This window comes from Hyla sarda, unplaced genomic scaffold (assembly GCF_029499605.1).
Source record: "Hyla sarda isolate aHylSar1 unplaced genomic scaffold, aHylSar1.hap1 scaffold_272, whole genome shotgun sequence".
Taxonomy (NCBI): Eukaryota; Metazoa; Chordata; class Amphibia; order Anura; family Hylidae; genus Hyla; species Hyla sarda.
The window spans coordinates 351,318-363,967 of record NW_026609418.1 but is presented as its reverse complement, the minus strand read 5'-3'; the positions used below and the strand labels follow the sequence as shown (position 1 = coordinate 363,967).

Here is a 12,650-nt window from a genome sequence, read left to right as displayed (position 1 = left end):
AAAGCTCTTTCAATCAAAAATCTGTTCTTATCAGTTTAATATCTGATACGTCCCCTATCTGGGGACCATATATTAAATGGATTTTTGAGAACGGGGGCCGATTTCGAAGCTTGCTTCCGTCGCCCTATGCATTGACCCGATATGGCAGTATCTTCGGGTACAGTGCACCACCCCCTTACAGGGTTAAAAAGAAAGATTCCTACTTTCATTGCTACCTGCTTGCTGGCTAGCCAGCTAGCCAGCCCTGTGGGCCTTGCTGCTGCTGCAGCCAAAAAACAAAAGGTGGTGCTGCTGCTGCTTCTGCTGCTTCTGCTTCTGCTTGTGTCTGGCCGCTGTTGGAGCGTCCAGGCACAGGACTTCTGCTGCTGCTGACTAAATGGCCTCCTTAATTGGATCATTTGAGTAGCCAGCACACCTGTGCAGGTAGGGCATGACATGATAGGCAGCTGCCTTGATAGCGGGTGGGTGCTGAATGTTCCTAATTGACAAAATAAGATTAATGCTTATGAAGAAATATAAAATCTCATCCCTTCCCCAATATCGCGCCACACCCCTACCCCTTAATTCCCTGGTTGAACTTGATGGACATATGTCTTTTTTCGACCGTACTAACTATGTAACTATGTAACATAACATGGGGGGGGGGGGGGGGGTCTCCTGGCTGTTCACACAGGTGTGTCATTGCTGTACATTGACCATGCATTGCTTCTGTGGTATTGCAAAGGCAAAGACAAATGCTTCCAGCCATCCATTGCACTAATGGATTGGTCATCAGCTGGCTGTCTATGTCCCGCATCAATATAGACCAAAGTACAGAGGGTTAGGCTATGCTATTGTGCACCTACCTGATGCATCAGAAGGTGCGAGGCCCTTGCTAAATTCTGTGCACAGACTTTGAGATCTATACTTTAGACTGTATCTAAACCTGCTCCAACATGGACTGACATTCTGGCCTACTTTCAGCCGATGCGACTTGTCTGTCGCTGAACAGTCGCTTTTTATGTATTCAGCACCTATGTATAATGTTGTAAAAATGCTCTAGAAGCTAAAGTCGCAGAAATGTCACACATATTTGGCCTGCAACTTTCTGTGTGACAAATTCAGACAGGAAAAATCAGTATAAATCCTTAGAAAATTATCCCCCAGTGTCTCCATCTGCTGGCGGTATTGAATAAGCATTGCTGCACTGATGGGGTATGCATTAGACGAAAAAAAAGAAGAAAAAGAAGAATAATACGCCCAGAAAAGAGGCGAAAAGGAGAAAAACGTAAAAAAACGTGAAAAAAAAGTAAGAGGAAGAGAAGGGAGAAAAAGGTGGAAATGGGTTTAAAAGTGATTTCGGCGGAGAAATATATATATATATATATATATATATATATATATATATATATATATATATATATACACGCGCACACACACACATATATATAAACGTATTCTCCGTTGAGATATTGCAGCCGCTGCTGTGTCCAGGCCCAGGAGCCTTAGCACTGTGCTGTGATGTCACTCAATACCACTGACATCACTAGGTGTAAACAACATCTCTCCTTTGCTGTGTATGTGACTATGGAGCTGTTTGGTGATGTCGTCTATTATGGCCTTCATAGAAGCAACAGAAGATTGTTGCATCCATCTAGAACCCTCAGAACTACAGTGCTATGATGTCACTCACTTCCACAGGCCTTGCAGAGTGTAAACAACAACAACCCAGCTTTGTTGTGTATGTAACCATAGGGATTTGTGATGTCACCTAGAACCTTCACAGCAGCGACAGCTTTATGAGGAGCATCAGCACTGCTCTGCCTGAGCAGAACCATCACCGCCATAGGTTGTCAAATAACCCGGGTTTAACCCACACAGGTAAGTCCAATGGGGTGCAGGCATGTCCTCTATGCTTACAGCTTCCCGTGGGTGTTGGTTTGATACCGTTTGGGGACAGCCAAGGAGGCATCTGCAGGCAACAAAGGTAGGTGTGTGCTTGTGTGTGTGTTTCCTATGCAGATCCTAAGCCCAGTGTCACATGCAAGTAGGAGGAGTAAGAAGGGTTCCTGGCAAATCCGGGTTATGGATTGCATTTAAAAAGGCCCCGTGGGAGTGCAATGGGCCCCTGTCTTGCTGCTTAGCAATAATGGTATGGGTTTAGGTTCTGCTGTGTGTACTGGTGGTTGACTGCCCCCCAGCCCAGAGTGTGCATGGAAAATTGTCTGGCAGCCTCCCTGACAGCAAGCAGTGATAGTGCCCATGAAGGGCACCTTGTTGGGCCCGCCCCTTTCACGGTTATCGCTTCTCGGCCTTTTGGCTAAGATCAAGTGTAGTATCTGTTCTTATCAGTTTAATATCTGATACGTCCCCTATCTGGGGACCATATATTAAATGGATTTTTGAGAACGGGGGCCGATTTCGAAGCTTGCTTCCGTCGCCCTATGCATTGACCCGATATGGCAGTATCTTCGGGTACAGTGCACCACCCCCTTACAGGGTTAAAAAGAAAGATTCCTACTTTCATTGCTACCTGCTTGCTGGCTAGCCAGCTAGCCAGCCCTGTGGGCCTTGCTGCTGCTGCAGCCAAAAAACAAAAGGTGGTGCTGCTGCTGCTTCTGCTGCTTCTGCTTCTGCTTGTGTCTGGCCGCTGTTGGAGCGTCCAGGCACAGGACTTCTGCTGCTGCTGACTAAATGGCCTCCTTAATTGGATCATTTGAGTAGCCAGCACACCTGTGCAGGTAGGGCATGACATGATAGGCAGCTGCCTTGATAGCGGGTGGGTGCTGAATGTTCCTAATTGACAAAATAAGATTAATGCTTATGAAGAAATATAAAATCTCATCCCTTCCCCAATATCGCGCCACACCCCTACCCCTTAATTCCCTGGTTGAACTTGATGGACATATGTCTTTTTTCGACCGTACTAACTATGTAACTATGTAACATAACATGGGGGGGGTCTCCTGGCTGTTCACACAGGTGTGTCATTGCTGTACATTGACCATGCATTGCTTCTGTGGTATTGCAAAGGCAAAGACAAATGCTTCCAGCCATCCATTGCACTAATGGATTGGTCATCAGCTGGCTGACTATGTCCCGCATCAATATAGACCAAAGTACAGAGGGTTAGGCTATGCTATTGTGCACCTACCTGATGCATCAGAAGGTGCGAGGCCCTTGCTAAATTCTGTGCACAGACTTTGAGATCTATACTTTAGACTGTATCTAAACCTGCTCCAACATGGACTGACATTCTGGCCTACTTTCAGCCGATGCGACTTGTCTGTCGCTGAACAGTCGCTTTTTATGTATTCAGCACCTATGTATAATGTTGTAAAAATGCTCTAGAAGCTAAAGTCGCAGAAATGTCACACATATTTGGCCTGCAACTTTCTGTGCGACAAATTCAGACAGGAAAAATCAGTATAAATCCTTAGAAAATTATCCCCCAGTGTCTCCATCTGCTGGCGGTATTGAATAAGCATTGCTGCACTGATGGGGTATGCATTAGACGAAAAAAAAGAAGAAAAAGAAGAATAATACGCCCAGAAAAGAGGCGAAAAGGAGAAAAACGTAAAAAAACGTGAAAAAAAAGTAAGAGGAAGAGAAGGGAAAAAAAGGTGGAAATGGGTTTAAAAGTGATTTCGGCGGAGAAATATATATATATATATATATATATATATATATATATATATATATACGCGCACACACACACATATATATAAACGTATTCTCCGTTGAGATATTGCAGCCGCTGCTGTGTCCAGGCCCAGGAGCCTTAGCACTGTGCTGTGATGTCACTCAATACCACTGACATCACTAGGTGTAAACAACATCTCTCCTTTGCTGTGTATGTGACTATGGAGCTGTTTGGTGATGTCGTCTATTATGGCCTTCATAGAAGCAACAGGAGATTGTTGCATCCATCTAGAACCCTCAGAACTACAGTGCTATGATGTCACTCACTTCCACAGGCCTTGCAGAGTGTAAACAACAACAACCCAGCTTTGTTGTGTATGTAACCATAGGGATTTGTGATGTCACCTAGAACCTTCACAGCAGCGACAGCTTTATGAGGAGCATCAGCACTGCTCTGCCTGAGCAGAACCATCACCGCCATAGGTTGTCAAATAACCCGGGTTTAACCCACACAGGTAAGTCCAATGGGGTGCAGGCATGTCCTCTATGCTTACAGCTTCCCGTGGGTGTTGGTTTGATACCGTTTGGGGACAGCCAAGGAGGCATCTGCAGGCAACAAAGGTAGGTGTGTGCTTGTGTGTGTGTTTCCTATGCAGATCCTAAGCCCAGTGTCACATGCAAGTAGGAGGAGTAAGAAGGGTTCCTGGCAAATCCGGGTTATGGATTGCATTTAAAAAGGCCCCGTGGGAGTGCAATGGGCCCCTGTCTTGCTGCTTAGCAATAATGGTATGGGTTTAGGTTCTGCTGTGTGTACTGGTGGTTGACTGCCCCCCAGCCCAGAGTGTGCATGGAAAATTGTCTGGCAGCCTCCCTGACAGCAAGCAGTGATAGTGCCCATGAAGGGCACCTTGTTGGGCCCGCCCCTTTCACGGTTATCGCTTCTCGGCCTTTTGGCTAAGGTATAGGGATATACCTTGGCTGATCCGGTTCCTGCTTTTGTGGGTGCTCTGAGACCCCCCTCCTCGGCCCTGGGACATCGCCCTTCGTTGGGCTTAAGTCCCTTGCTGCTATTGGGGAGGGGGCCCACCTCAGTGTAGAGTTGCGATCCCCCTTTGCCTTAGGGACCTAGTGTCTCTTTGGTGCGCTTGATTGTGAGCATGGCGTCAGCCAGTGACGGAGATCCAGGCATGGTACCATCTTATGCCAAGCTCAAGAACTCAGTACGTATATCGTACTTGGAGGACCAGAGAAAGAACCGGGACCTGAAGTACATCGTGGAGCAAGTTCTGCTGGGCGTCTTTGGATTAAGGAAGCATGAGATATTATCCATCCAAGATTATCCGAAAAGAGGAGTATACGATGTTACTTTTACGGAAGGAGGTATTTACAAGGACTTTGTTATACAGATGAAGAAGGTAAGCGGAGATGCCCGCTTGAGTGGAATAAGAATTGTTGAGCACTTTCCCGATGAACTTATGCTTTTAGTTATAAAAATGTACTCTCCATACGTTAAAGAAGATGAAATTGTTGTGTTTTTAAGGAATTTTTGTAAAAAAATTATAAATAGAGGGAAAGTGATGAATGAGTGTGGAATATGGTCCTCTAAGTGGAAGTTTCTGGTTGAGTTCAAAGAAGATCTATTACTCCCAGGACGAAAGGTTATGCCTCCAGCTCGGTTCAAGTTAGGAAATGTAAATGGTGACGTGTTTTTCCCAGGAATGCCCAATTTCTGCAGAGCTTGTAGAAGATATGGACATGATAAAAACGTATGTGAGAGTACATGTACAAATTGTGGCAGCACTGAGCACTCCTCCAGAGAATGCACAAAAGAAAAGAAATGCAGTTTATGTTACAGAGTTGACCATTTGTATGCTTCTTGTCCTCACAGAAACAAAGAGAAACAACAGAGAAGCCAGCCAGACCCCCGTCATATGAACAGAGAAGACAGCAAACCAGAAGAAAACCCAACTGATCAACATGGTGAGTCTGCTACCTCTGATGAAGATGGATATGAGAAACCCTCCAGCATGAAGGTAAGAAGAAAGGAGAAGAAAGCATGGCAGACAGGAGCTCCTCTCTCGCAGCAGAGGGGTAGTAACCTGGATGAAGCTGTCAGCAAGCCTCAGAGTGCCCCCCTGAGGAAGCCAGAAAATGTTGGGGCTAAGAGAAGAAAGACCGGAACAGGAAGAGAAGAGGCGTTTGTGGAAGAAGAGGGGGGGGTAGGGATGCCATCAGGTGTTCCAGCCCCCTCCCCAAGTGAAACAGGCAACTCGTCCATGGTTCCCGACACGGTGGAAGTCGTTGTGCCCGACCAGCTGCCCGGGGTGGCTCCGACAGGTCATCCCGGGGAGGAGATGGACACTGGGCAAGGTGACGGAGACGGGACAACCCCTGTTCCGGCGAAGAGGAATCCTCTCCTTAGTCCCCTACCGGAGGATCTTCAGGAGGAGGTAATGGAGGAGTCAGACGGTAGCAGCTCACCGGAATCTCTGGTGACAGTGAGATCAGAAGGGGAAAATGATAGTTTTGGGGGTCTGGCTGATGAGGATGAGATAGAATGTGCACAAAGATATTGAAAGTGGTCTCTCTGTAACCTTTAATGATGGCGCTCCATGGACTCTCCCTCAATGTGAGGGGCCTTAAGACACACGCAAGAAGAACTGCTATTTTTAATTTTTTATCCTTTTTGTCTGCATCAGTTTTCTTCTTACAGGAATGTGGCATCCCTCACCAAGCATCATACAAGAAATATGAAGAAGACTGGAAGCATGGCCCCTCAGTGTGGTCAGGGTCCAACGCATCTAAATCTGGAGGAGTTGCTATACTTTTTAAGGGTAATGTTAATATAATTTTTAAGCAAGAGATTTTACCAGGAAGGATTTTATTAGTTAAAGCTTTTATAAATGGTTTTACATGGCAGTTTTTAAACTTTTATGGTTCACCTGATAAAAAAGAAAGAGAAGAGATGTTAGAGATTTTACCTCTTTTTATTAATGATTCTTATCCTTTGATTTTAGCTGGGGATTTTAATTGTGTTTTAAGAGGTGAGAAAAGATATTCTCGAGCTACTAGTAGAAATTATGATAAGACATCTAACATTTTAAAAAATATTACTTTAGATTTTAGGCTTATAGATGTTTTTAAAAAATGTAATCCAAATTTACCTGATACTGAAGGCATTACATGGAGTAATGTGAATTGTAGCTCGAGGATTGATTTTATCTTCTCTTCTCAAAATGTTTTACCTGCCAAATGTGAGCTTTTAACTAATATATTTTCTGATCATAAATGTCTTCTATTTGTTTTAAATCCTGTTCCTGGTTTTAAGAGGGGTATTGGTTCATGGAAATTGAACATATCTCTTTTAGAAGATAAAATAATCTTAACAGAATACGCCAATTTTTATAATAAATGTAAAAATAATAGAGACCCAAATATAGATATAAAAGTATGGTGGGAAAATATGAAGAAAAAAACTAAAGATTTTTTTATAAAACAAGGTATCCAAAAAGCTAAAGATAAAAGACATTGTTATGATATTTTAAATACACATCTTCAAACTCTTTTTAAATTGCACAATATAGGGATAGATGTAAAAGATGATATTGTTAACATTAAAAAAGAAATAAAAACATTTTTAAATGAAAAAGGTAAAGAGATCATTTTTAAAGCTAAAATCAAACATATTGAAAATAACGAAAAATGTACAAGATATTTTTTTAAAAAATCTAATCAAAAAAGAGTCCATATCGAAAAACTAGAAGGAGAAGTGGAGATGAATAAAATTTTATTTAAAGTACAATGTTATTATAGGGAACTTTTTAATGAGAAAAAAATAGATGCTAATTTCATGAACGATGCCTTAAACAAAATAGAACGTGTTTTAGAGAATAATTCTCAATCCTTTCTTTTACAGTCTATCCCAGAGAAGGAAATATTGGATACCATAAACAGTTTTAATTTGGGTAAAGTACCGGGGTCTGATGGCCTGCCAATCGAATTTTATAAGGTTTTTTATGAGGTTTTAAAAGATGATCTTTTATCTCTTTTTACAGATGTTTTTAATACCAAGATTTTACCACAGTCATGGAAAATGGGTGAGGTTTCTCTGCTCTTTAAAAAAGGTGATAAAGAGGATATTAGGAATTGGAGACCAATAACCCTTTTAAACGCTGATTATAAAATAATGGCTAAAATATGTGCAAACAGACTAAAAAATGTTATAGATAAATTAATACATAATAATCAAGTGTGTGGTATACCGGGTAGAAACATGTGGGAAAATTTAAACCTCATAAAAGATATAATAGAAGATGCTAAAATAAGGAAAAGTAATTTAGCAATTTTAACAATAGACTTTGAAAAAGCATTTGACAGAGTCTCGCACTGTTTTTTATTTAATGTTTTAAATAAAATGGGCATACCAGAAGGTTTTTTAACGTCACTCAAAGCCTTTTATAATGACTGTTTTAGCAAAATTTTAATTAATGGTTTTAAGACTGAAATGGTTCCTTTAAAATCTGGTGTGAAGCAGGGTTGCCCCCTATCACCCCTTTTATTTATTTGTGCACTAGAGCCACTTTTATGTGTCATAAGAGGTGATAAACAGATCCGTGGGATAAGGCTCCCCGGAGGAAATGGTCTTGAAGCTAAAGTAGTCAGTTATATGGATGATGTAGCAGTGACATGTCAAGATAGCCTGGCACTTAAAAAAACTTTAACACAAATTAACTATTTCTGTTGTGCTTCTGGTTTTAAAGTGAATTTTAACAAGTGCGAGATTTTAAAAGTCGGCAAGCTGGATACAAGAGACATAAAGGTACCGGTAGTAGAAAAAGTAAAAATTTTAGGTGTGTATTTTAATGAATTAAATAATGGAAACGAAAGCTGGGAGCTAACAATGCAAAAGGTGAACCAAAAATTATGTGTATGGAGACTAAGAGACCTTACAATGGAAGGAAAAGTGCTGATTTTAAAGATGGTGATTTTACCTTTGCTTTTATATTTAAGTTTAGTGTTCCCACCTAACACACATATAATACGTAAAGTCTCAAAAGTCTGTTACACCTTTTTTTGGAATTCCAAATATGAGAAGTTAAAAAGAGAAATTGTATCTAAACCTAAAGAGAAAGGGGGGAAAAGTTTTACTGATTTTACTGCGTTCCTTTATACAAAATTCTTTTCATTGTGTCTTAAGAATGTTTTTAAAGACAACTATTGGTCGTTCTTTTTGCGCTATAATGTTGGTAATCTCATGAGACACCATGGTTGGTTTGAAACAGATCTTAAACACCCTTATGCTTTTAACCTCCCTATTACTTATTGTATTTTAGAAAAGATTGTTTCTCTTTTTAAACTGTTTGATTTTAGTAAAGATATTCTAATCGATGGGAAAAAACTTACGAGAGTCATTTTAAACAATATTAACATGTGCCAAGTTGGAAATTTTAATGATGATAAATGTAAAGAAATCTGGAGAATTGTGAACTCATTTTATCTTTTTAACTCACAGAAGGACTTATCCTGGAGCTGCATCCACAGTTGCCTTCCGTGCCGGGCTTTCCAACACCGTAGAGGATTTGCAAGCACAGCAAAGTGTCCAAGAGAGGGATGCCACGAAGAGGAGACTGTTTTACATCTTTTATGGACATGTGATTTTTCTAGAAGGATATGGACTAAAATGCTGCCACTTTTAAACAAAATTGCTGCTATAAAAGACTTGGACTATAATATGGTTTTATATGGGTGTTTGGATTGTCCCGGCGAACAAGAGAAACGGAAGGCATGGCAAATAATAAACTGTGTGAAGGCAGCTCTGTGGAAAAATAGGAATATTTTATTATTTAAAAAGGACATTTTATCTTTCGATGATGTTATTGGAATGATATTAAGTGAAATGTACATCTATCTTTTAATCGATAAACAAAGTGATGAGTTTGCATTCTTAAAATGGCATTTTACCGACTGGCATATGTGAAATTGTAAAATTGTAAGTTTTTTTATGTTCCCCTGGTTTTAATGCTATGTAACTATGTAACTATGTTAAAACTTGAAACTTAAATAAAATAGGTGTGTACCTGTGAAGGTGCAGCCAAGTTAAAAAAAAAAAAAATCTGTTCTTATCAGTTTAATATCTGATACGTCCCCTATCTGGGGACCATATATTAAATGGATTTTTGAGAACGGGGGCCGATTTCGAAGCTTGCTTCCGTCGCCCTATGCATTGACCCGATATGGCAGTATCTTCGGGTACAGTGCACCACCCCCTTACAGGGTTAAAAAGAAAGATTCCTACTTTCATTGCTACCTGCTTGCTGGCTAGCCAGCTAGCCAGCCCTGTGGGCCTTGCTGCTGCTGCAGCCAAAAAACAAAAGGTGGTGCTGCTGCTGCTTCTGCTGCTTCTGCTTCTGCTTGTGTCTGGCCGCTGTTGGAGCGTCCAGGCACAGGACTTCTGCTGCTGCTGACTAAATGGCCTCCTTAATTGGATCATTTGAGTAGCCAGCACACCTGTGCAGGTAGGGCATGACATGATAGGCAGCTGCCTTGATAGCGGGTGGGTGCTGAATGTTCCTAATTGACAAAATAAGATTAATGCTTATGAAGAAATATAAAATCTCATCCCTTCCCCAATATCGCGCCACACCCCTACCCCTTAATTCCCTGGTTGAACTTGATGGACATATGTCTTTTTTCGACCGTACTAACTATGTAACTATGTAACATAACATGGGGGGGGGGGGGGTCTCCTGGCTGTTCACACAGGTGTGTCATTGCTGTACATTGACCATGCATTGCTTCTGTGGTATTGCAAAGGCAAAGACAAATGCTTCCAGCCATCCATTGCACTAATGGATTGGTCATCAGCTGGCTGTCTATGTCCCGCATCAATATAGACCAAAGTACAGAGGGTTAGGCTATGCTATTGTGCACCTACCTGATGCATCAGAAGGTGCGAGGCCCTTGCTAAATTCTGTGCACAGACTTTGAGATCTATACTTTAGACTGTATCTAAACCTGCTCCAACATGGACTGACATTCTGGCCTACTTTCAGCCGATGCGACTTGTCTGTCGCTGAACAGTCGCTTTTTATGTATTCAGCACCTATGTATAATGTTGTAAAAATGCTCTAGAAGCTAAAGTCGCAGAAATGTCACACATATTTGGCCTGCAACTTTCTGTGCGACAAATTCAGACAGGAAAAATCAGTATAAATCCTTAGAAAATTATCCCCCAGTGTCTCCATCTGCTGGCGGTATTGAATAAGCATTGCTGCACTGATGGGGTATGCATTAGACGAAAAAAAAGAAGAAAAAGAAGAATAATACGCCCAGAAAAGAGGCGAAAAGGAGAAAAACGTAAAAAAACGTGAAAAAAAAGTAAGAGGAAGAGAAGGGAAAAAAAGGTGGAAATGGGTTTAAAAGTGATTTCGGCGGAGAAATATATATATATATATATATATATATATATATATATATATATATACGCGCACACACACACATATATATAAACGTATTCTCCGTTGAGATATTGCAGCCGCTGCTGTGTCCAGGCCCAGGAGCCTTAGCACTGTGCTGTGATGTCACTCAATACCACTGACATCACTAGGTGTAAACAACATCTCTCCTTTGCTGTGTATGTGACTATGGAGCTGTTTGGTGATGTCGTCTATTATGGCCTTCATAGAAGCAACAGGAGATTGTTGCATCCATCTAGAACCCTCAGAACTACAGTGCTATGATGTCACTCACTTCCACAGGCCTTGCAGAGTGTAAACAACAACAACCCAGCTTTGTTGTGTATGTAACCATAGGGATTTGTGATGTCACCTAGAACCTTCACAGCAGCGACAGCTTTATGAGGAGCATCAGCACTGCTCTGCCTGAGCAGAACCATCACCGCCATAGGTTGTCAAATAACCCGGGTTTAACCCACACAGGTAAGTCCAATGGGGTGCAGGCATGTCCTCTATGCTTACAGCTTCCCGTGGGTGTTGGTTTGATACCGTTTGGGGACAGCCAAGGAGGCATCTGCAGGCAACAAAGGTAGGTGTGTGCTTGTGTGTGTGTTTCCTATGCAGATCCTAAGCCCAGTGTCACATGCAAGTAGGAGGAGTAAGAAGGGTTCCTGGCAAATCCGGGTTATGGATTGCATTTAAAAAGGCCCCGTGGGAGTGCAATGGGCCCCTGTCTTGCTGCTTAGCAATAATGGTATGGGTTTAGGTTCTGCTGTGTGTACTGGTGGTTGACTGCCCCCCAGCCCAGAGTGTGCATGGAAAATTGTCTGGCAGCCTCCCTGACAGCAAGCAGTGATAGTGCCCATGAAGGGCACCTTGTTGGGCCCGCCCCTTTCACGGTTATCGCTTCTCGGCCTTTTGGCTAAGATCAAGTGTAGTATCTGTTCTTATCAGTTTAATATCTGATACGTCCCCTATCTGGGGACCATATATTAAATGGATTTTTGAGAACGGGGGCCGATTTCGAAGCTTGCTTCCGTCGCCCTATGCATTGACCCGATATGGCAGTATCTTCGGGTACAGTGCACCACCCCCTTACAGGGTTAAAAAGAAAGATTCCTACTTTCATTGCTACCTGCTTGCTGGCTAGCCAGCTAGCCAGCCCTGTGGGCCTTGCTGCTGCTGCAGCCAAAAAACAAAAGGTGGTGCTGCTGCTGCTTCTGCTGCTTCTGCTTCTGCTTGTGTCTGGCCGCTGTTGGAGCGTCCAGGCACAGGACTTCTGCTGCTGCTGACTAAATGGCCTCCTTAATTGGATCATTTGAGTAGCCAGCACACCTGTGCAGGTAGGGCATGACATGATAGGCAGCTGCCTTGATAGCGGGTGGGTGCTGAATGTTCCTAATTGACAAAATAAGATTAATGCTTATGAAGAAATATAAAATCTCATCCCTTCCCCAATATCGCGCCACACCCCTACCCCTTAATTCCCTGGTTGAACTTGATGGACATATGTCTTTTTTCGACCGTACTAACTATGTAACTATGTAACATAACATGGGGGGGGGGGGGGGTCTC

At 42.2% G+C, this 12,650-nt stretch overlaps 1 protein-coding gene, 3 non-coding genes and 1 pseudogene across 6 annotated transcripts; all 5 read left to right on the top strand.

Annotated features, from left to right (window-relative positions):
- LOC130325496 (U2 spliceosomal RNA) lies at positions 1-173 on the top strand (annotated as a pseudogene).
- Positions 174-2,279: 2,106 nt separating this feature from the next.
- On the top strand, positions 2,280-2,470 carry LOC130325453 (U2 spliceosomal RNA). Its single transcript, XR_008870273.1, has one exon. It is a non-coding gene; the product is annotated as a U2 spliceosomal RNA (small nuclear RNA).
- A 2,093-nt stretch (positions 2,471-4,563) lies between these two features.
- LOC130325412 (uncharacterized) lies at positions 4,564-9,337 on the top strand. Of its 3 annotated transcripts, XM_056553305.1 has the most exons (6): positions 4,564-6,071; positions 6,321-6,455; positions 7,538-7,586; positions 7,677-7,718; positions 8,382-8,471; positions 9,134-9,337. In XM_056553305.1, the coding sequence occupies exons 1-6, from the start codon at positions 4,779-4,781 to the stop codon at positions 9,193-9,195; spliced, it is 1,671 nt and encodes a 556-aa protein (XP_056409280.1). In that variant the 5' UTR covers positions 4,564-4,778; the 3' UTR covers positions 9,196-9,337. The 3 variants fall into 3 exon arrangements, 1 of the variants encoding a protein (XP_056409280.1); XR_008870238.1 differs by lacking the exons at positions 7,538-7,586; positions 7,677-7,718 and having other exon boundaries at positions 8,382-8,440; positions 9,134-9,195; XR_008870237.1 differs by lacking the exons at positions 7,538-7,586; positions 7,677-7,718 and having other exon boundaries at positions 9,134-9,173.
- Positions 9,338-9,694: 357 nt separating this feature from the next.
- Positions 9,695-9,886, top strand: LOC130325513 (U2 spliceosomal RNA). The gene has a single exon (XR_008870320.1). It is a non-coding gene; the product is annotated as a U2 spliceosomal RNA (small nuclear RNA).
- A 2,091-nt stretch (positions 9,887-11,977) lies between these two features.
- On the top strand, positions 11,978-12,168 carry LOC130325452 (U2 spliceosomal RNA). The gene has a single exon (XR_008870272.1). It is a non-coding gene; the product is annotated as a U2 spliceosomal RNA (small nuclear RNA).
- Positions 12,169-12,650: the final 482 nt, after the last annotated feature.

What these genes read in the sequence shown, in the direction of transcription:
- LOC130325412 (XM_056553305.1), top strand. Translation starts at nt 4,779, where the DNA reads ATGGCGTCAGCCAGTGACGGAGATCCAGGCATGGTACCATCTTATGCC. An exon ending in AGTTGCTATACTTTTTAAGG is followed by an intron (nt 6,456 to 7,537) that starts GTAATGTTAATA and finishes TTTCTTTTACAG; the next exon opens with TCTATCCCAGAGAAGGAAAT. An exon ending in CATAAACAGTTTTAATTTGG is followed by an intron (nt 7,587 to 7,676) that starts GTAAAGTACCGG and finishes CTCTTTTTACAG; the next exon opens with ATGTTTTTAATACCAAGATT.